Raw genomic sequence first — 20969 nt, forward strand, 5'->3', positions numbered from 1 at the left:
CAACCCATCACTCTGAGGGTGCAATGGGGTAGTGCGGGTTTTGTGGATACCCAGGCGCTCGCACAAGGCGGAAAACACCCGGGACTCAAAGTTCGTTCCCCGGTCACTGTGCAGAGACGCCATAACGCCAAACCGACTTATCATGCCGCCCACCAGGGCATCAGCAATGGTCTCTGCCTCCTGGTTGGGAATGGCGTATGCCTTTGGCCATTTTGTAAAATAGTCAATGGCGGAAAGGACATAGCGGTTCCCATTGTCCGACCGTGGATAGGGCCCCGTAATGTCAATCCCCACCCGGTCCATGGGGCACCCCACTGGGAACTGTTGGAGCGGCGCCTGTGAGCGCCCAGTGGGGCCTTTGCGGGCAACGCAGGGGTCGCAGCGGCGGCAGAAATCATCCACATCTCTCTTCTGCCGACCCCAATAGAACCCCTGTCGCAGCCGCTTAAGTGTTTTGGCGACCCCGAAATGTCCAGACCCACCTTCCCCATGCACTGCCCTAAGCACCGCCCCTTGCAGTCCCTTTGGCACCACCACCTGCCACTGGTCTTCACCCGTGGCCGCGGCCTTAAATGCCCGCTGCAGCACGCCTTGGGACACCCGCAGTGAGTCAAACATGGCCCAAAGTCCCTTGGTAGCCTTGGAGAATGGTGCCACCGCCTCCCAAGGCGGGCGCTGCCCAGCCTCTACCCACTGCAAGACAGGATGGAGGTCTGTGTCACCCTCCTGTGCGTGCTTCCAATCAGTGTTCGTCACAGTCTGTAGTTCCCTGCAGGCAACGTTATCAGCCTGACTGACGGCCACACCCTCAGCCCCTTCCGCCCGCCGCTCTTGTTCCCGAGCTTCCCTGCGCTCGCAGTAACGACATCCGTCTGCTGCACACGGCCGGCGAGAGAGTGCGTCCGCGTTGGAGTGGCGAGCGCCCGGCCGATGTTCTATTTTAAAGTCGTATCCTTGTAGCTCTTCCAACCACCTGGCGACCTGCCCCTCCGGCTCCCGGAAAGTCATTAGCCACTGGAGGGCAGAGTGGTCAGTCCTAATCACAAAGGGGAGGCCACACAGGTAGTATTTAAAGTGTCTGATAGAGAGCACCACGGCCAGCAGTTCTCGGCGGGTGACGCAGTAATTACGCTCCGACTTTGTGAGTTTCTGACTGAAGTATGCCACAACCCTCTCCCCTTCCTGCCACGGCTGTGCAAGTACACCCCCCACCCCCACTCCGCTGGCATCAGTGTCCAGTAAGAAGGGCAGGGCGAGGTCAGGTGGGGCGAGTACCGGGGCCTCACACAGGGCCCGTTTCAACCCCCAGAATGCCTCCTGGCACCCTTCGGACCACACAAAGTCTTTGCCTCTTTCCAGCAAACGGTATAGGGGCGCGGCGATTGTAGCAAAACCCCGCACGTGCCTCCGGTAGTAAGAGGCAAGCCCAATGAAGCTCTTCAGCTGTCCTTGGTCTCGAGGGGCGGGCCAGTCTCTCACGGCCCGCACTTTCTCGCCCATGGCGCCAATGCCATCGGCACCCAGCTCATGTCCCAAGAAGGTTACTTCTCGTCGCATGAAACTGCATTTATCAGGGTGCAGTTTAAGGCCCGCTGCTCGAATCCTCTCCAGGACTCTCCTCAAGGACCCCAAAGCTGCTTCGAAAGAACGCCCGTGTACCAGGATGTCGTCCAGGTATACCAGGCACTCTTGGCGTGGAATACCAGCCAGTACTTTGTCCATAAGCCGGGCAAAAGTGGCGGGTGCATTACAGAGCCCAAAACTAAGGACTTTGAATTGCCACAAGCCCCGGCCAGTACAGAAGGCGGATTTAGGGCGAGATTCGGGAGAAAGGGGTACTTGGTAATATCCGCTCTTAAGGTCCAGAGTGGTGAACCACGAAGAGCCGGAAACTAGGTCCAGGGACTCATCAATACGGGGTAGGGGGTAAGAGTCCTTTGTGGTCACTTCGTTCAACCGTCTGTAATCTACACAGAATCGCCAATCATCAGCCTTCTGCTTCGCGACCATGACCACAGGTGCCGCCCAGGGGCTCTCAGACGGCTCAATAAAGTCGGCCCGCAGCAGGTCATCCACGGCCTTGTCGCATACCTGCTGCCGAGCGAGGGGGATGCGGCGCGCGTGACACTTGATGGGCCGCGCCAAGCCAGTGTCTATCACATGCTCTGCCAAGTGGGTTCTTCCCACTTCATTCTCATTCGTTGCAAAGCTGCCCTGAAATTCCATCAGCAGCTGTTTCAGCTGTTCTTGTTGCTGTTTTTCCAGGTCTCCGTACTCCTCTCTCCACACCCCTTCTCCCACGACCGGGGGACCCGGCGGTGGGCGAGGGGATGTGGCCGGGGCTGCCCGGGGCTGGCATCCCCGGGTAGTAAACAGCTCGGTCTCCCCCTTCATTGGCTGAAGGGAGACAGGGTGAGGGCAGGAGTAGTAATTTGGTGCGGTGTGAGGCAACCAGAATGCAGAGGCATGCGGTGAAACGGGAAGGGGCCCGGGAACTAGGGTACCCATGGCAACTGTTGGGCCCCCCGGGAAGTTAAGTGTACCCCCCCCATGTCTAGCAGGCACCCAGTGACTTGGAGGAAGTCCAGCCCTAAGATGCAGCAGTCTTGCACGTCTGCCACCCAAACTAGATGGCGGCCTTTTTTCCCCCCACGCACAACCACAGGAACCCCTTCCCCACCATAGGAGCAAGCTGGCCAGTGACTGTGCGGAGCTGTACTGCTGTAGGCTCAAGTGGTGTACTGCTGGGCAGAACATCTGGTCTTACCAGCGTTACTGATGACCCTGTGTCCACCAGGCCCGCGGTAGGCACCCCCTGGACAGAGACAGCAACGTGGCAGGAGCCCCCTCCCTTGGGGCCCCCTCAAGTCCAGCCCACCGCCATTGGTGGCACACTGCTGTCGTCTGCTTCTGGAGGGGACGGAGCCCCTCCCCCCTGGCTGTGCCGCTGGGCTCCTCCGGTTGCCAGAAAGCGAGGAGTAGAAGAAGGGGAGTCGTCGTCTGCTTCTGGGGGGGATGGAGCCCCTCCCCCCTGGCTGTGCTGACGGGCTCCCTCCCCTAGCTGACGAGCGTGTGCTGGCGAGTCAGTGTTCGTGGTGGCCGTAGGGGCCCGCATACCCCCGACTATGCGGGCCCGGCTCACGACGAGTGGCAGGGCACTCCCTGCGAAAGTGTCCAGGTTGGCCACATCCCCAGCAGACCTGCATGGGGCGCGGGCCACGTTGATTTTGCAGAGTCACCGCCCTCAGTAGTTCGGTAATTTCTGTCGCCCAAGCCGGCGCCATGTCACCAGACGGGTGTGACGACATTTCCAGTTCCCCAGCTGCAGCAGCACTTCCCAGCATCTCCCTCTCAACAGCAGCTTCCAGTGCCTCCTGCAGGGACTTTGGGTGCTGAAGCTGCACTTGCACGCGCAGGTCAGGAGGAGTAATGGCTCCAACAAACAGATCAGTTGCGAGTTCGTTTCGTGCCTCAGCAGGCAGGTGACCATATGCACGGCACACCTGGCCCTCAATGTCATTAGCGAGCCCCCGGAGTGGCTCGCCAGGCTTCCTGCACCTCCCTCTCAGTTCAGTTTTTAGAAGTGCTGGCTGAGACCATCTCCCAAACCTCCTCTTGAGCGCCCCCACCAGGGCTGCGTAGCATCGCTGCTGTTCGGGATCCAGCAGCAGGAGGCACGAAAGAGCCTCTCCCTCTAGACACAAAGCCAATTGCAATGCTTTGTCCTTTGCTTCCCACCTCCTAGCGTCTGCCAACAGTTCAAATTGAGCGTGGAACGCCTCCCAATCCGATCCACCGGCAAATTTTGGCGTCTTCACTGATGCAGCAGACGGTGGGGGGGCCGCGCCGTGCGGGGAAGTTGCTGGCGGCGGCAACTTTACATCTTCACGGGTCGACGAGCCGCTATTCTGCGAGCAGTAGCGTGGCTGTTCGACAGTCACCCGCTCCAAAAGAGCGTCATCCCGCTCCACTTTATACTTCATTTCACCGGAGCTAAACATGATAAAAAAAAATGGCTTCACGGTGGCAGAGGGGTTAGTGCGTCTGCCTCACAATACGAAGGTCCTGCAGTCCTGGGTTCAAATCCAGGCTCGGGATCTTTCTGTGTGGAGTTTGCATGTTCTCCCCGTGAATGCGTGGGTTCCCTCCGGGTACTCCGGCTTCCTCCCACTTCCAAAGACATGCACCTGGGGATAGGTTGATTGGCAACACTAAATTGGCCCTAGTGTGTGAATGTGAGTGTGAATGTTGTCTGTCTATCTGTGTTGGCCCTGCGATGAGGTGGCGACTTGTCCAGGGTGTACCCTGCCTTCCGCCCGATTGTAGCTGAGATAGGCGCCAGCGCCCCCCGCGACCCCGAAAGGGAATAAGCGGTAGAAAATGGATGGATGGATAAACATGATAAACGGCTAGCGGTCCTAGCTAACTCACAGACTGAAGCTAACTGGCTAATGCGTCCTTACCGCGACAAAGTCTCCTTCGAACTCGCCGTTTTACTTCTGACACCAGTGTAATAATCCCAGGAATGCAGGCTCATACAACTTCTCCGTTTTATCGTATCTTTATTGCACAAGATGCAAAACAACCATACAACAGCACTCATGTGTCTTTCCAGCCGACTTCCCGGGCAACTCGAACACCCACCCCCTCTATCAACAGCGTCACTTCCCTATCTCTTCCCGGAAGTCCCGCCCCCCGGCCAAAGCCATTCGCTAACACCCCGTAGCAGCCGCTACAATACTAAGGTGGAAAGTGGCTAAATTTGATAGTAAGATGTGTATTGAAAAACGAATTTGGTGCACTATTTTAATGAATGTTTGAGGATTTAAAATGGCTGCCGGTCGCATATTTCCACCATCGAAATAGTTTCAACACTCAGCAGTATTTGTTTGGTAATAATGCTGTATATTTGTGTAAAGCTAATGTTTACTTATTGTGTATTACATTTCAGTTAGTTAGTTAGTTAGTTAGTTCCTTCCTTCCTTCCTTCCTTCCTTCCTTCCTTTTCTTCCTTCCTTCCTTCCTTCCTTCCTTCCTTCCTTCCTTCCTTCCTTCGAGTTCCTTTATTTAGCAATTAAAGCCCTCAAAGATCAATAATGCAGGACATCATTGATTTTAATTATTTAATATTTTTGAGTAATCACAGTAAAAAGTTTTTTAAAAAATCCTACTAAATATATTTCAGATCCGAAAGGTTCCCCACTCATAAAGTGATGCAATTTGAGATCCGAAAGGTTCCCCACTAATAAAGAGATGCATTTTTATTAGTTGTTTTTTTTACTTTTAACACTTAAATTTCAAGATCAACTTCCGATATATCCGTCGATTTGAAGTTTGAACTATTGTTTTGTTTGTTTTATGCTCTTTGGTCAAAATGTTGATGTTTTTATATGGCAACCACACAACATATCCACATAAAACATTTTAAAGTGACATTTTTTAAGTAATAATTCATTATAACAGATTTTTTTTGTACTTTTTTTTTTTAGCAATGGAAAAAAAAAAGAAAATATAGACAAAAGGGGAAAAAAACTTTGTGTCAACATTGCTAATTTTTTTTAAATGTTTTTTTTTATTTTTGCAATATTATCAATTTTGCAATTTTTTGCAGATAATTTTGGCGGGCCGGTAAATGATTAGCTGCGGGCAGCAAATGGCCCCTGGGCCGCACTTTGGACACCCCTGACTTAAAGGAAACTAAATGAGCTCAAATATAGCTACAAATGAGGCATAATGATGCAATATGTACAACAGGGGTCACCAACCTTTTTGAAACCAAGAGCTACTTCTTGGGTACTGATTAATGCGAAGGGCTACCAGTTTGATACACACTTAAATAAATTGCCAGAAATAGCCAATTTGCTCAATTTACCTTTAATAAATAAACCTATATATATATATATAAAAAAATTGGGTATTTCTGTCCGTCATTCTGTCGTACATTTTTTTTTCTTTTTCGGAAGGTTTTTTGTAGAGAATAAATGATGAAAAAAACACTTAATTGAACGGTTTAAAAGGGGAGAAAACACGAAAAAAATGAAAATTTAATTTTGAAACATAGTTTATCTTCAATTTCGACTCTTTAAAATTTTAAATTCAACTGAAAAAATGAAGAGAAAAACTAGCTAATTCGAATCTTTTTGAAAAATTAAAAAAAATAATTTATGGATCATCATTAGTAATTTTCCCTGATTAATATTAATTTTAGAATTTTGATGACATGTTTTAAATAGGTTAAAATCCCATCTGCACTTTGTTAGAATATATAACAAATTGGACCAAGCTATATTTCTAACAAAGACAGGTCATTATTTCTTCTAGATTTTCCAAAACTAAAATGTTAAAAGAAATTCAAAAGACTTTGAATAAGACTTAAATTTGATTCTACAGATTTTCTATATTTGCCAGAATATTTTTTTTGAATATTAATCATAATAAGTTTGAAGAAATATTTCACAAATATTCGTCGTCGAAAAAACAGAAGCTAAAATGAAGAATTGAATTAAAATGTATTTATTATTCTTTACAATTAAAAATATATATATACTTGAACATTGATTTAAATTGTCAAGAAAGAAGAGGAAGGAATTTGAAAGGTAAAGAGGTATATGTGTTTAAAAATCCTGAAATCATTTTTAAGGTTGTATTTTTTCTCTAAAATTGTCTTTCTGAAAGTTATGAGAAGCAAAGTAAAAAAAAAAAATGAATGAATTTATTTAAACAAGTGGAGACCAAATCTTTAAAATATTTTCTTGGATTTTCAAATTCTATTTGAGTTTTGTCTCTATTAGAAATAAAAATGTCGAGCAAAGCAAGACCAGCTTGCTTGTAAATAAATACAATTTAAAAAATAGAGGCAGCTCACTGGTAAGTGCTGCTATTTGAGCTATTTTTAGAACAGGCCAGCGGGCTACTCATCTGGTCCTTACGGGCGACCTGGTGCCCGCGGGCACCGCCTTGGTGACCCCTGATGTACATACAGCTAGCCTAAATAGCATGTTAGCATCGATTAGCTCACAGTCGTGTAGTTACCAAATATGTCTGAATAGCACTCCACACAAGTCAATAACATAAATAAAACTCACCTTTGCACTCATGCACAACGTTAAATGTTTGGTGGACAAAATGAGACAGAAAAAGATTTGGAATAAAACACGTCTTAGAAAGTCGGAGAAAGTTTTACATGTAAACCAGGGGTGTCCAAACTTTTTCCACTGAGGGCCGCACACTGAAAAATCAAAGCACGCGGCGGCCAATTTGATATTTTTTCATTTTCAAAACCAATACAATATAAACTTTTATTTTTTTATTGTTGGGGCTCCCTCAAGTTAGCTCCTAGGGAGCCAGAAGGGCTTCAGTCTTAAAAAATGTTAAAAATAAGTCATGTATTATTTTTTTCCTAAAATCCTTGAATCTCTAATTCGACTTCATTATTTTATTATTTTTTAAATTTTACAAGCTGTTTGTCAAAACCCCTATTTTTTGGGTAAAAAATACAAATATACAATATTTTTACCTAAAAGGTTTTCAAAGTGGAATATTTGATGTGAAGTAATTGGATCCTAAATAAGTCAATAATTTATACCAGAACTGATTTAAAATTTTTTTTACATTTGTTGGTTTTCTGACTTGGACTTGTTTCTTCAGCACGTTTAAGTCAGGACTCTGGGAAAAGCCATTCTAAAACCTTCATTGTAGCCTGTTTTAGCCATTCCTTTACCACTTTTGATGTGTGTTTGGGGGTCATTGTCCTGTTGGAACACCCAACTGTGCCCAAGACCCAACTTTCGGGCTGAAAGTTTTAGGTTGTCCCGAAGAATTTGGAGCTAATCCTCCTTTTTCATTGTCACATTTAAAGCACCAGTTCAATTGGCAGCAAAACTAGGCCCAGAGCATAATACTACCACCACCATGTTTGACGGTAGGGATTGTGTACATGGTATTACAGGCCCCACCTTTTCTCCTCCAAATATATTGCTGGGTATTGTGGCCAAACAGCTCAATTTTTGTTTCATCTGACATCACATGGACAAGGATAAGACCTTCTGGAGGAAAGTCACATTTTCAATAAACCCATAATGGATTCATAAAAGAACCAAACTTCATAAATATATTTTTTTGTGACCAACACTCTCACAAAAAAATTTGAGTTGTCGAATTGATTGGAAACTCAAGACAGCCATGACATTATGGTCCTTAAAAGTGTATGTAAACTTTTGATCGTGACTGTATATGATGACATGGTGAACAAACCCATGATGACTTTGACGCGCATTGGATTTGTTCATTATTGAAATAATTCGATAATGAACAAAGCCAAATATGTTCTGGCCCAGAAATCACTTCATATTCTCTCCTGCTCGCTGGTGTTACCACATTAGTTAAGCTTCGTCTTTATTTGAAAGGACAATGCATTAAGCTCAAAGTTGGCACGTTTTGTAAATGGTAAATAAAAACAAAATACAAATAATTTGCAAATCCTTTTCAACTTATATTCAATTGAATAGACTGCAAAGACAAAATATTTAACGTTCGAACTGATAAACTTTGTTATTTTTTGCACATTTTTGCTCATTTGGAATTTGATGCCTGCAACGTGTTTAAAAAAAGCTGGCACAAGTGCCAAAAAAGACCTGAAAAAGTTGAGGAATGCTCATCAAACACTTATTTAGAACATCCCACAGGTGAAAGGGCTAATCGGGAACAGGTGGGCGCCATGATTGGGTATAAAAGCAGCTTCCGTGAAATGCTCAGTCATTCACAAACAAGGATGAGGCGAGGGTCACCACTTTGTCAACAAATGCCTGCGGAAATTGTTTAAGAACAACATTTCTCAATCAGTTATTGCAAGGAATTTAGAGATTTCACCATCTAAGGTTCATAATATCATCAAAAGATTCATAGAATCTGGAGAAATCACCGCAGCTAACATTGAATGCCCGCGACCTTGGATCCCTCAGGCGGTACTGCATGAAAAAGCGACTTCGGCGTGTAAAGGATATCACCACACGGGCTCAGGAACACTTCATAAAACCACTCTAAGTAGCTACAGATTGTCGCTACATCTGTAAGCGCAAGTTAAAGGCGAGGGTCACCACTTTGTCAACAAATGCCTGCGCAAATTGTTCAAGAACAACATTTCTCAACCAACTATTGCAAGGAATTTAGAGATTTCACCATCTAAGGTTCGTAATATCATCAAAAGATTCATAGCATCTGGAGAAATCACTGCAGCTAACCTTGAATGCCCGCGACCTTGGATCCCTCTGGCGGTACTGCATGAAAAAGTGACTTTGGCGTGTAAAGGATATCACCACACGGGCTCAGGAACACTTCATAAAACCACTCTAAGTAGCTACAGATTGTCGCTACATCTGTAAGTGCAAGTTAAAGGCGAGGGTCACCACTTTGTCAACAAATGCCTGCGGAAATTGTTTAAGAACAACATTTCTCAACCAGCTATTGCAAGGAATTTAGAGATTTCACCATCTAAGGTTCGTAATATCAAAAGATTCATAGCATCTGGAGAAATCACTGGAGCTAACATTGAATGCCCGCGACCTTGGATCCCTCAGGCGGTACTGCATGAAAAAGCGACTTCGGCGTGTAAAGGATATCACCACACGGGCTCAGGAACACTTCATAAAACCACTCTAAGTAACTACAGATTGTCGCTACATCCGTAAGTGCAAGTTAAAGGCGAGGGTATCCACTTTGTCAACAAATGCCTGCGCAAATTGTCTAATAACAACATTTCTCAACCAACTATTGCAAGGAATTTAGAGATTTCACCATCTAAGGTTCGTAATATCATCAAAAGATTCATAGAATCTGGAGAAATCACCGCAGCTAACATTGAATGCCCGTGACCTTGGATCCTTCAGGCGGTACTGCATGAAAAAGCGACTTCGGCGTGTAAAGGATATCACCACACGGGCTCAGGAACACTTCATAAAACCACTCTAAGTAGCTACAGATTGTCGCTACATCTGTAAGTGCAAGTTAAAGGCGAGGGTCACCACTTTGTCAACAAATGCCTGCACAAATTGTCTAAGAACAACATTTCTCAACCAACTATTGCAAGGAATTTAGAGATTTCACCATCTAAGGTTCGTAATATCATCAAAAGTTTCAGAGAATCTGGAGAAATCACTGCAGCTAACATTGAATGCCCGCGACCTTGGATCCATCCCTCTGGCGGTACTGCATGAAAAAGCGACTTCGGCGTGTAAAGGATATCACCACACGGGCTTAGGAACACTTCATAAAACCACTCTAAGTAACTACAGATTGTCGCTACATCTGTAAGTGCAAGTTAAAACTCTACAATGCAAAGCGAAAGCCATTTATCAACAACACCCAGAAACGCCGCCGGCTTCCGTAATGCCCGAGCTCATCTAAGATGGACTGATGTGGTCTGACTAGTCCACATTTCAGATTGTTTTTGGAAATTGTGGACATTGTGTCCTCTGGAACAAAGAGGAAAATAACCATCCGGATTGTTCCAGGCGCAAAGTTAAAAGCCAGCATCTGTGATGGTATGGGGGTGTATTAGTGCCCAAGGCAAGGGTAACTTACACATCTGTGAAGGCACCATTAATGCTGAAAGGTACATACAGGTTTCAGAGCAACATAAGTTGCCATCCAAGCAACGTTTTCATGGACGCCCCTGCTTATTTCAGCAAGATAATGCAAAAACAGCGTAGGGTTCATAGTAAAAAAGTAAAAGTTTCTCAGTTGGAACATTAAGTATCTTGTATTTGCAGTCTATTCAAGTAAATATAAGTTGAAAAGGATTTGGAAATCATTGTATTCTGTTTTTATTTACCATTTACTCAACGTGCCAATGTCACTGCTTTTAGGTTTTGTGTTTTTTTATTTAATATATTCATCTCAAACATGAAAGTTTCATTGGTCCCAGGTTCTGCTGCTACATTGAGGCTCATTCGTATCTCATATAACTATTGTATTCTTTTAAAGTAGAAAGAGCAGAATTGTTCTACACTACACTACATTGTAGCCATAGAAACCTTCCTGGTCACAAAAACGGTCCAACACTTACCCAAGCATTTGACGCTTCCCACAGCGTAGGCGGATGCAGCTCTGGGCTTGTTGGTGACGAGCGCCAGTTCACCGAAATATTGGCCCCTGGAGCACGTGGCGATTTCCACTTCCTCTTCATCCTGGTCATTTTTCGTCTGTGGGCAAGGACACACACACATTTTTGTAACTGTTTCCTTCTTGAGACCGCACAAAAATGCCTACCTCTTTAGGAGCACCCTTTCTAGCTATATAAAGATGTGTATTTACAACATTATTAATATATACATACTATGCAAATATTAAAAAAAAGCTTGTTGTGAAAATGAGTTGGAATTTTACAAGAAAAAGGTCACAATTTCACAAGAAAACTTAGAATTTTGGCAGCATTATAATAAAAGTCGTCATTTTACTCAACACAAGTCCAAATTTTACATGAAACACTGAACATTTGTGCAATGTTGTGATAAATGTTGGAATTTTCCTCAAACAGTTGCAATTTTACAAGAAAAAGCTTAAAATTTTGGCAACAGATGAAAAGAGTCTTAATTTTAATCGACATAAAAAAACGTTTTTTAAATTTTGTCAATGTTATAACAATGATCAGGATTTTACTCAGCAAAATTACGGTGAAAGTCATAATTGTACTCCAAAAATGTCACTTTTTTACAAGGAACTACAAAAACATTGGCAATATTGTGATAAAAGTCAGAATTGTATATGACAAATGTCACCATTTTGCATTAAAAAGTAATAATTTTATGAGAAAATATTGCAGTATCACAGAAACGGAGAAAATGTGAGAAATGATTCCCAATTTTATAAGAAAAAAAGTCGACACATTGTGAGAAAAAGACTGCTTTTAGTTTTTTTGCTTTTTTAATGTTTTTAATTTTTTTGTTTATAATTGGTTCTTAATCTTCATTATTTAAGTTTTTGCAGTATTTCTGTATATACATATTTATATATTTTTTCAAATTAATTTTGGCCTAAGGGGCTGCATTTCAATTTCTTACTCACACTTGTTATTTCATATGTTGACCCGACACAGTCAATTTAAAAACTCCCTCCTTTTTGGGACCACCCTTTCTAGATATATAAAGATGTGTATTTACAACATTATTAATACATACATACTATGCAAATATAAAAAAAAAGCTTGTTGTGAAAATGAGTTGGAATTTCACAAGAAAAAGGTCACCATTTCACAAGAAAACTTAGAATTTTGGCAGTATTATGATAAAAGTCGTCATTTTACTCAACGCAAGTCCAAATTTTACATGAAACACTGAACATTTGTGCAATGTTGTAATAAATGTTGGAATTTTCCTCAAACAGTTGCAATTTTACAAGAAAAAGCTTAAAATTTTGGCAACAGATGAAAAGAGTCTTAATTTTAATCGACATAAAAAAACGTTTTTTAAATTCTGTCAATGTTATAACAATGATCAGGATTTTACTCGGCAAAATTATGGTGAAAGTCATAATTGTACTCCAAAAATGTCACTTTTTTACAAGGAACTACAAAAACATTGGCAATATTGTGATAAAAGTCAAAATTGTATATAACAAATGTCACCATTTTGCATTAAAAAGTAATAATTTTACATGAAAAAGTAATCATTTTATGAGAAAATATTGCAGTATCACAGAAACGGAAAGAATGTGAGAAATTCTTCCCAATTTTTTAAGAAAAAAGTCGACACATTGTGAGAAAAAGACTGCTTTTAGTTTTTTGGATTTTATTATGTTTTAAATTTTTTTTCTATAATTGGTTTTTAATCTTCATTATTTAAGTTTTTGCAGTATTTCTGTCTATACATATTTATATATTTTTTCAAATAAATTTTGGCCTAAGGGGCCGCATTTGAATTTCTTACTCACACTTGTTATTTCATATGTTGACCCGACACAGTATTTTTAAAAACTCCCTCCTTTTTAGGACCACCCTTTCTAGATATTTAAAGATGTGTATTTACAACATTAATAATATATACATACTATGCAAATATAAACAAAAAGCTTGTTGTGAAAAATGAGTTGGAATTTTAGAAGAAAAAGGTTACAATTTCACAAGAAAACTTACAATTTTGGCAGTATTATGATAAAAGTCGTCATTTTACTCAACGCTAGTCCAAATTTTACATGAAACATTGAACGTTTTTGCAATGTTATGAAAAAAGTTGGAATTTTCCTCAAACAGTCGCAATTTTACTAGGAAAAGCTTAAAATTTGGCAACTGTTGAAAAGAGTCTTAATTTTAAAAGACATAAGAAAACTTTTTTTGAGTTCTGTCAATGTTATAACAATAATCGGAAATTTACTCGACAAAATGATGGCAAAAGTCATAATTTTACTCCAAAAATGTCACTTTTTTACAAGGAACTACAAAAACATTGGCAATATTGTGATAAAAGTCAGAATTGTATGAAACAAATGTCACCATTTTGCATTAAAAAGTAATAATTTTACATGAAAAAGTAATCATTTTATGAGAAAATATTGCAGTATAACAGAAACAGAAAGAATGTGAGAAATTGTTCCCAATTTTATATAAAAAAGTCGACACATTGTGAGAAAAAGACTGCTTTTAGTTATTTATTTTTGTCATGTTTTTAATTTTTTTTGTTTGTAATTGGTTTTTAATCTTCATTATTTAAGTTTTTGCAGTATTTCTGTATTTACATATTTATGTATTTTTTCAAATACATTTTGGCCTAAGGGGTTGCATTTTAATTTCTTACTCACACTTGTTATTTCATATGTTGACCAGACACAGTCAATTTAAAAACTCCCTCCTTTTCAGGACCACCCTTTCTAGATATATAAAGATGTGTATTTACAACATTAATAATATATACATACTATACAAATATAAAAATAAAGCTTGTTGTGAAAAATGAGTTGGAATTTCACAAGAAAAAGGTCACAATTTCACAAGAAAACTTAGAATTTTGGCAGTATTATGATAAAAGTCGTCATTTTACACAACGCAAGTCCAAATTTTACATGAAACACTGAACATTTGTGCAATGTTGTGATAAATGTTGGAATTTTCCTCAAACAGGCGCAATTTTACAAGAAAAGCTTAAAATTTTGGCAACAGATGAAAAGAGTCTTAATTTTAATCGGCATAAGAAAACGTTTTTTAAATTCTGTCAATGTTATAACAATAATCGGAATTTTACTCGGCAAAATGATGGCAAAAGTCATAATTTTACTCCAAAAATGTCACTTTTTTACAAGGAACTACAAAAACATTGGCAGTATTTCGATAAAAGTCAGAATTGTATATGACAAATGTCACCATTTTGCATAAAAAAGTATTAATTGTACATGAAAAAGTAATCATTTTATGAGAAAATATTGCAGTATCACAGAAACAGAATGTGAGAAATTCTTCCCAATTTTATAAGAAAAAAGTCAACACATTGTGAGAAAAAGACTACTTTTAGTTGTTTTTGTTTTTTTATGTTTTAAATTTTTTTGTTTGTAATTGGTTTTTAATCTTCATTATTTAAGTTTTTGCAGTATTACAGAAACGGAAAGACTACGAGAAATTGTTACCAATTTTAGAAGAAAAAAGTCTGCACATAATGAGAAAAAATATTTTTTTGTTGTTGAATTTTTTTGTTTGTATTTGTTTTTTAATCTTTATTATTTACTTAATGTTATAACAGTATGGGATGAGTAAAAAAATATTCAGTCTAAAGCTGGACTGCCAGGGATGGGGTCCAGACTGGGACCAGGGGAAAAAAAATCTCAATAGCCATAGCACACACAAAAAAAGTTACAAAGAATACATAAGACTTGCAACAGAGTCAATTTGAAAAATCCCTCCTTTTTGGGACCACCCTAATTTTGATGGATTTCACCACCAGGGGGTGCAAATGAGACATTCTCTATTAGATGCCATGGTTTTCCGTATTGGGACCATGATTTATGTCCGAACTTGTTCACACCTCCTCATATGGAAGCTACTTTTCCTTGTCGGTGTCTCAAGAAGAGTATTAATTTTACATTAAATGTACCGTATTTTTCGGACTATAAGTCGCAGTCTTCTCCACAGTCCAGCCCGGGGGGTGAGACCAGGCCAAAACAAAACAAAAAATAAAAATATATATATATTTTTTTATAATTTGGCCAAGTCTCACCCCCGGCCAAACTACAAAAATAAATGTGACTTATATTCCGAAAAATACATTTTACAAGTAAATATAGCAATTTTACGGAAACGGGAAGACTATGAGAAATTGTTCCCAATTTTAGAAGAAAAAAGTCAACTCATTGTGAGAAAAATGATTTTTTTGTATTTGTTTTTTAATCGGAATTTTTTACTTCAAGTTATTGCAGTATGGGATGAGTAAAAAAAATATTCAGTCTAAGGCTGGACTGCTGGGGAGGAGTTCCAGACTGAGACCCAGAAAACTATTTTTTATAGCCATACCACACAAAAAAAAGTCCCTGTATACAAAGAATACACAAGACTTGCAACAGAGTCAATTTGAAAAATCCCTCCTTTTTGGGACCACCTGAATTTAGATATATTTCACCACCAGGGGGTGCAAATGAGACATTCTCTATTAGATGCAATGGTTTTCCGTATTGGGACCATGATTTATGTCTGAACTTGTTCTCACTTCCTCATATGGAAGCTAATTTTCCTTGTCGGTGTCTCAAGAAGGGTAATAATTTTACATTAAATGTAATGATTTTACAAGAAAATATTGCAATATTACGGAAATGGAACGACTATGAGATATTGTTCCCAATTTTAGAAGAAAAATGTTGACTCATCGTGAGAAAAAAAAAGGGTTTTTTTTGTTGAATTTTTTTGTTTGTATTTGGTTTTTAATCTGTATTTTTTTTTTTTTCAAGTTATTACAGTATGGGATGAGTAAAAAAAACATTCAGTCTAAGGCTGGACTGCTGGGGAGGAGTTCCAGACTGAGACCGGGAAAACAATTGTTTACAGCCATACCACACACAAAAAAGTTACAAAGAACACACAAGACTTGCAACAGAGTCAGTTTGAAAAATCCCTCCTTTTTGGGACCACCCTATTTTTAATAGATTTCACCACCAGGGGCTGCAAATGAGACATTCTCTATTAGATGCAACGGTTTTCCGTATTAGGACCATAATTTATGTCCTAACTTGGAAGCTACTTTTCCTTGTTGATGTCTCAAGAAGGGTAGAAAAGTACACACACACACACACTAAAGCATAAAACAAGTCACCGTGTTAGCTCCACGTGATAAATCTTACCCTGCTTCTCTTTATGGTGATCCGTACTTGGCCGGACTCGACAATGTAGAAACAATCTGCCGAGTCTCCCTGTTATGTAGACAAAGAAACATTTTTCTCAGAGCTCCTCTCCGGCGGTCACGCTTAAGTACGGCCGCCCGTCACCTGTGCAATGATCCGCTGCGAGTCACAGTAGACTTTGCTGGTTATGACGTCCACCACCTTCATCCTTTCTGAGAGCTGCGAGTGGAGGGAGAAGAGCGGCAAAGACGCGTGACAATGTGGCAAATGTTGCAAAGCGCGGGCTCACGCCGGGCTGACGCCGTGCTGACCTCTAACGACGTGAGCAGGGGGAGAGTCTCCATGAAGGCCTCGTACAGCTTCCTCTTCTTGGCGTTGTTTTTCACGATGATCCTCCTGAACGTCAGACGATCCTGCGACGGGGAAACAAAAGCCAACTTTAATTGTCGTGTGCAGTGTGTACAAACCCCGTTTCCATATGAGTTGGGAAATTGTGTTAGATGTAAATATCACCGGAATACAATGAATATGCTACAAAGACAACATTTTTGATGTTCAAACTGATAAACATTTTTATCTGTAAATAATCATTGACTTTGGAATTTGATGCCAGCAAGACGTGACAAAGAAGTTGGGAAAAGGTGTCAATAAATACTGATAAAGTTAAAGAATGCTCATCAAACACTTATTTGGAACATCCCACAGGTGTGCAGGCTAATTGGGAACAGGTGGGTGCCATGATTGGGTATAAAAACAGCTTCCCGAAAAATGCTCAGTCTTTCACAAGAAAGGATGGGGCGAGGTACACCCCTTTGTCCACAACTGCGTGAGCAAATAGTCAAACAGTTTAAGAACAACGTTTCTCGAAGTGCAATTGCAAGAAATTTAGTGATTTCAACATCTACACTCCATGATATCATCAAAAGGTTCAGAGAATCTGGAGAAATCACTCCACGGGCCGGAAACCAACTTCGATCCCTCAGACGGCACAGCATCAAAAACCAACATCAATCTCTAAAGGATATCACCACATGGGCTCAGGAACACTACAGAAAACCACTGTCACTAAATACAGTCCGTCGCTACATCTGTAAGTCCAAGTTAAAGCTTTACTATGCAAAGCGAAAGGCATTTATCAACAACATCCAGGAACGCCGCCGGCTTCTCCGGGCCTGAGATCACCTAAGATGAACTGATGCAAAGCGGAAAAGTGTTTTGTGGTCTGACGAGTCCACATTTCAAATTGTTTTTGGAAATATTCGACATTGTCTTTTCCGGATCAAAGGGGAAGCAAACCATCCAGACTGTTATCGACGCAAAGTTCAAAAGCCAGCATCTGTGATGGTATGGGGGGGCATTAGTGCCCAAGGCATGGGTAACTTACACATCTGTGAAGGCACCATTAATGCTGAAAGGTACATGCAGGTTTTGGAACAACATATGCTGCCATCTAAGCGCCGTCTTTTTCATGGACGCCCCTGCTTATTTCAGCAAGACAAGGCCAAGCCACATTCAGCACGTGTTACAACAGCGTGGCTGCGTAAAAAAAGAGTGCGGGTACTTTCCTGGCCCGCCTGCAGTCCAGACCTGTCTCCCATTGAAAATGTGTGGCGCAATATGAAGCGTAAAATACGACAGCGGAGACCCCGGACTGTTAAACGACTGAAGCTCTACATAAAAGAAGAATGGGAACGAATTCCACTTCCAAAGCTTCAACAAATAGTTTCCTCATAGTTCCCAAACGTTTATTGAGTGTTGTTAAAAGAAAAGGTGATGTAACACAGTGGTGAACATGCCCTTTCTCAACTACTTTGGCACAAGTTGCAGCCATGAAGTTAATTATTATTTGCAAAAAAAAAATAAAGTTTATAAGTTTGAACATAAAATATCTTGGCTTTGTAGTGCATTCAATTGAATATGGGTTGAAAATGATTTGCAAATCATTGTATTCCGTTTATATTTACATCTAACACAATTTCCCAACTCATATGGAAACAGGGTTTGTATGAAAAAAGATCAAAAACAGACCATTCATCGGCAGTGCGCTTTATAATCCGGTGCGTCCTATGGTCCGGAAAATACGGTATGTGCTCAAACTGAAATAGAACTGTTTACTTAAACTTGGTGGTTTGCTTTCTTTAAGATAAATATGAACATTCACCATATGCAAAACATAAGAAAAAATAATAATAATATAACTACTTTAATGCGCCTTATAATCCGGTGCGCCTTATATACGAAAAAAGATCAAAAATAGACCATTCATCGGCAGTGCGCCTTATGGTCCGGAAAATAAGGTATGTGCTCAAACTGAAATAGTACTGTTTACTTAAACTTGGTGGTTTGCTTTCTTTAAGATGAATATGAACATTCACCATATGCAAAACATAAGAAAAAAAAATAATAATATAACTACTTTAATGCGCCTTATAATCCGGTGCGCCTTATATACGAAAAAAGATCAAAAATAGACCATTCATCGGCAGTGCGCCTTATGGTCCGGAAAATAAGGTATGTGCTCAAACTGAAATAGTACTGTTTACTTAAACTTGGTGGTTGGCTTTCTTTAAGATGAATATGAACATTCACCATATGCAAAACATAAGAAAAAAAATATATATCTAAAACTCCTTTAATGCGCCTTATAATCCGGTGCGCCTTATATACGAAAAAAGATCTAAAATAGACCATTCATCGGCAGTGCGCCTTATAATCCGGTGCACCCAATGATCCGGAAAATACGGTACCTACTAATCCGTAAATCGCAGAGCATTTCATAGTGCGTGGTCTACTAAGATCGGCAGGATCGGCCGTGGCTGTGGGCAACCATCAAATAAGCCACCAGACAGTTTCCACGCTCACCGGTCTTCTTCCTAGCGGCGGACTTACCAGGCACCAGAGGGCTCCGGGCAAGTTAGCGACGATGGTGGCAGCCCGGGGAGTGTTGTACATCAGCGCCAATTCGCCAAAGCTGCCCCGGTTGTCGTAGCAGCCCACCAGCTTCTCTGAGCCGTCCACCTTCACGTAAATGCTGAAGGTCCCCCTGAGAAGGAGCAGAGAGAGGTGGTCTCTTCAAAACACCAAATTGACGAGTACTCAGAGTTTGGCATGTTCGGTCGCGGTCAAAAGTTTGCATACACCTGTAAAGAACGATTGGAGCACATACTTGGTCACAAAAAAACATTCATGAAGTTTGGTTCTTTTAGGAATGTATGCTTCCACCATGCTTGACGGTAGGAATGGTGTCCCTGGCATTAACAGCCTCACTTGGACATCATATGGACAAAGATAAGACCTTCTGGAAGAAAGTTCCGTGGTCAGATGAAACAAAAATGGAGCTGTTTTGCCACAATACCCAGCAATTTCTTTGAAGGAGAAAAGGTGAGGCTGTTAATCCCAGGAACACCATACCTACCGTCAAGCTTGGTGGTGGTAGTATTATGCTCTGGGCCTGTTTTGCTGCCAATGGAATTGGCAAGTTTCACCGCAATAAGGCGCTTTTTGGTAGCCATCCACAAGCTTCCGGTTGAATTTTTGACCACTCCTCTTGACAAAAATGGTGCAGTTCAGCTAAATGTGTTTTTTTTTTTTACATGGACTTGTTCCTTCAGCATTGTCCACACGTTTAAGTCAGGACTTTGGGAAGGCCATTCTAAAACCTTCATTCTAGCCTGTTTTAAGCCATTCCTTGACCATTTTTGACGTGTGTTTGGGGGTCATTGTCCTGTTGCAACACCCAACTGCGCCCAAGACCCAACCTCCGGGCTGATGATTTTAGATTGTCCTGAATCCTCCATTTACTCTCTGTAAAGCACCAGTTCCATTGGCAGCAAAAACAGGCCCAGAGCAGAATACTACCACCACCATGCTTGACGGTAGGAACTGTGTTCCTGGTATTAAAGGCCTCACCTTTTCTCCTCCAAACAACTCCATTTTTGTTTCATCTGACACCACGTGGACAAAGATACGACCTTCTGGAGTAAAGTTCCGTGGTCAGATGAAACAAAAATGGAGCTGTTCGGCCACGATACCCAGTAATATGTTTGAAGGAGAAAAGGTGAGGCTGTTAATCCCAGGAGCACCTACCCTACCGTCAAGCATGGTGGTGGTAGTATTATGCTCTGGGCCTGTTTTGCTGCGAATGGAACGGGTGCTTTAAATGGGACAATGAAAAAGGAGGATTACCTCCACATTTTTTTTAGGACAACCTAAAATCATCAGCCTGTTATGGGTCAAACTTCAGCTGCTTCTCTTTCTATTGCGTGCCCTGACGAACGCACCGCGGGCGCTCTCTCTCGGCTGCAGACAATCGGCAATCAACGCACCTGTCCGTGATGAGCGATCAGCCTTCATTAGCCAGCGCAACCTGAGATCCGACGCCAGAACGTAGCTTCTCGTACCCTGCATGTCCATTCTCTCTCCCTGTGCTCCCTCCCCGTCGTGCTCATCGTCTCTTGTGTTGTGTCGTTCTCCAGCTCCCCGTCGTCCTTCTTTGTCGTCGAGTGGTGTGTCTCGTCATCTTGGACCCCCCTGTGGATTTCCCCTTGCCTCCCTGGACATCGACCTCACGCCTGCCTACCGACCACGACGCCACACTCCTGCTTTTGACCATCCGCCTGTCCTCCGACGCTCGAGGACAGGTGGATGAAGTGCACATTTCA

At 41.6% G+C, this 20969-nt stretch overlaps 1 protein-coding gene across 1 annotated transcript in view; it reads right to left on the reverse strand.

Moving 5' to 3' along the window:
• hsp90b1 (heat shock protein 90, beta (grp94), member 1) overlaps positions 1-20969 on the reverse strand; it is a 63238-nt gene that overhangs the window by 3929 nt on the left and 38340 nt on the right. Inside the window, exons 23-27 of the mRNA XM_061893656.1 lie at positions 19198-19351; positions 16620-16721; positions 16453-16527; positions 16309-16377; positions 11063-11198 (exon numbers count right to left, since the gene is read on the reverse strand). Of these exons, the coding sequence (XP_061749640.1) occupies positions 11063-11198; positions 16309-16377; positions 16453-16527; positions 16620-16721; positions 19198-19351 (536 nt within the window). The remainder of the gene's footprint in view (positions 1-11062; positions 11199-16308; positions 16378-16452; positions 16528-16619; positions 16722-19197; positions 19352-20969) is intronic.

The sequence above is a fragment of the Nerophis ophidion genome, linkage group LG03, assembly GCF_033978795.1.
Source record: "Nerophis ophidion isolate RoL-2023_Sa linkage group LG03, RoL_Noph_v1.0, whole genome shotgun sequence".
Taxonomy (NCBI): domain Eukaryota; kingdom Metazoa; phylum Chordata; class Actinopteri; order Syngnathiformes; family Syngnathidae; genus Nerophis; species Nerophis ophidion.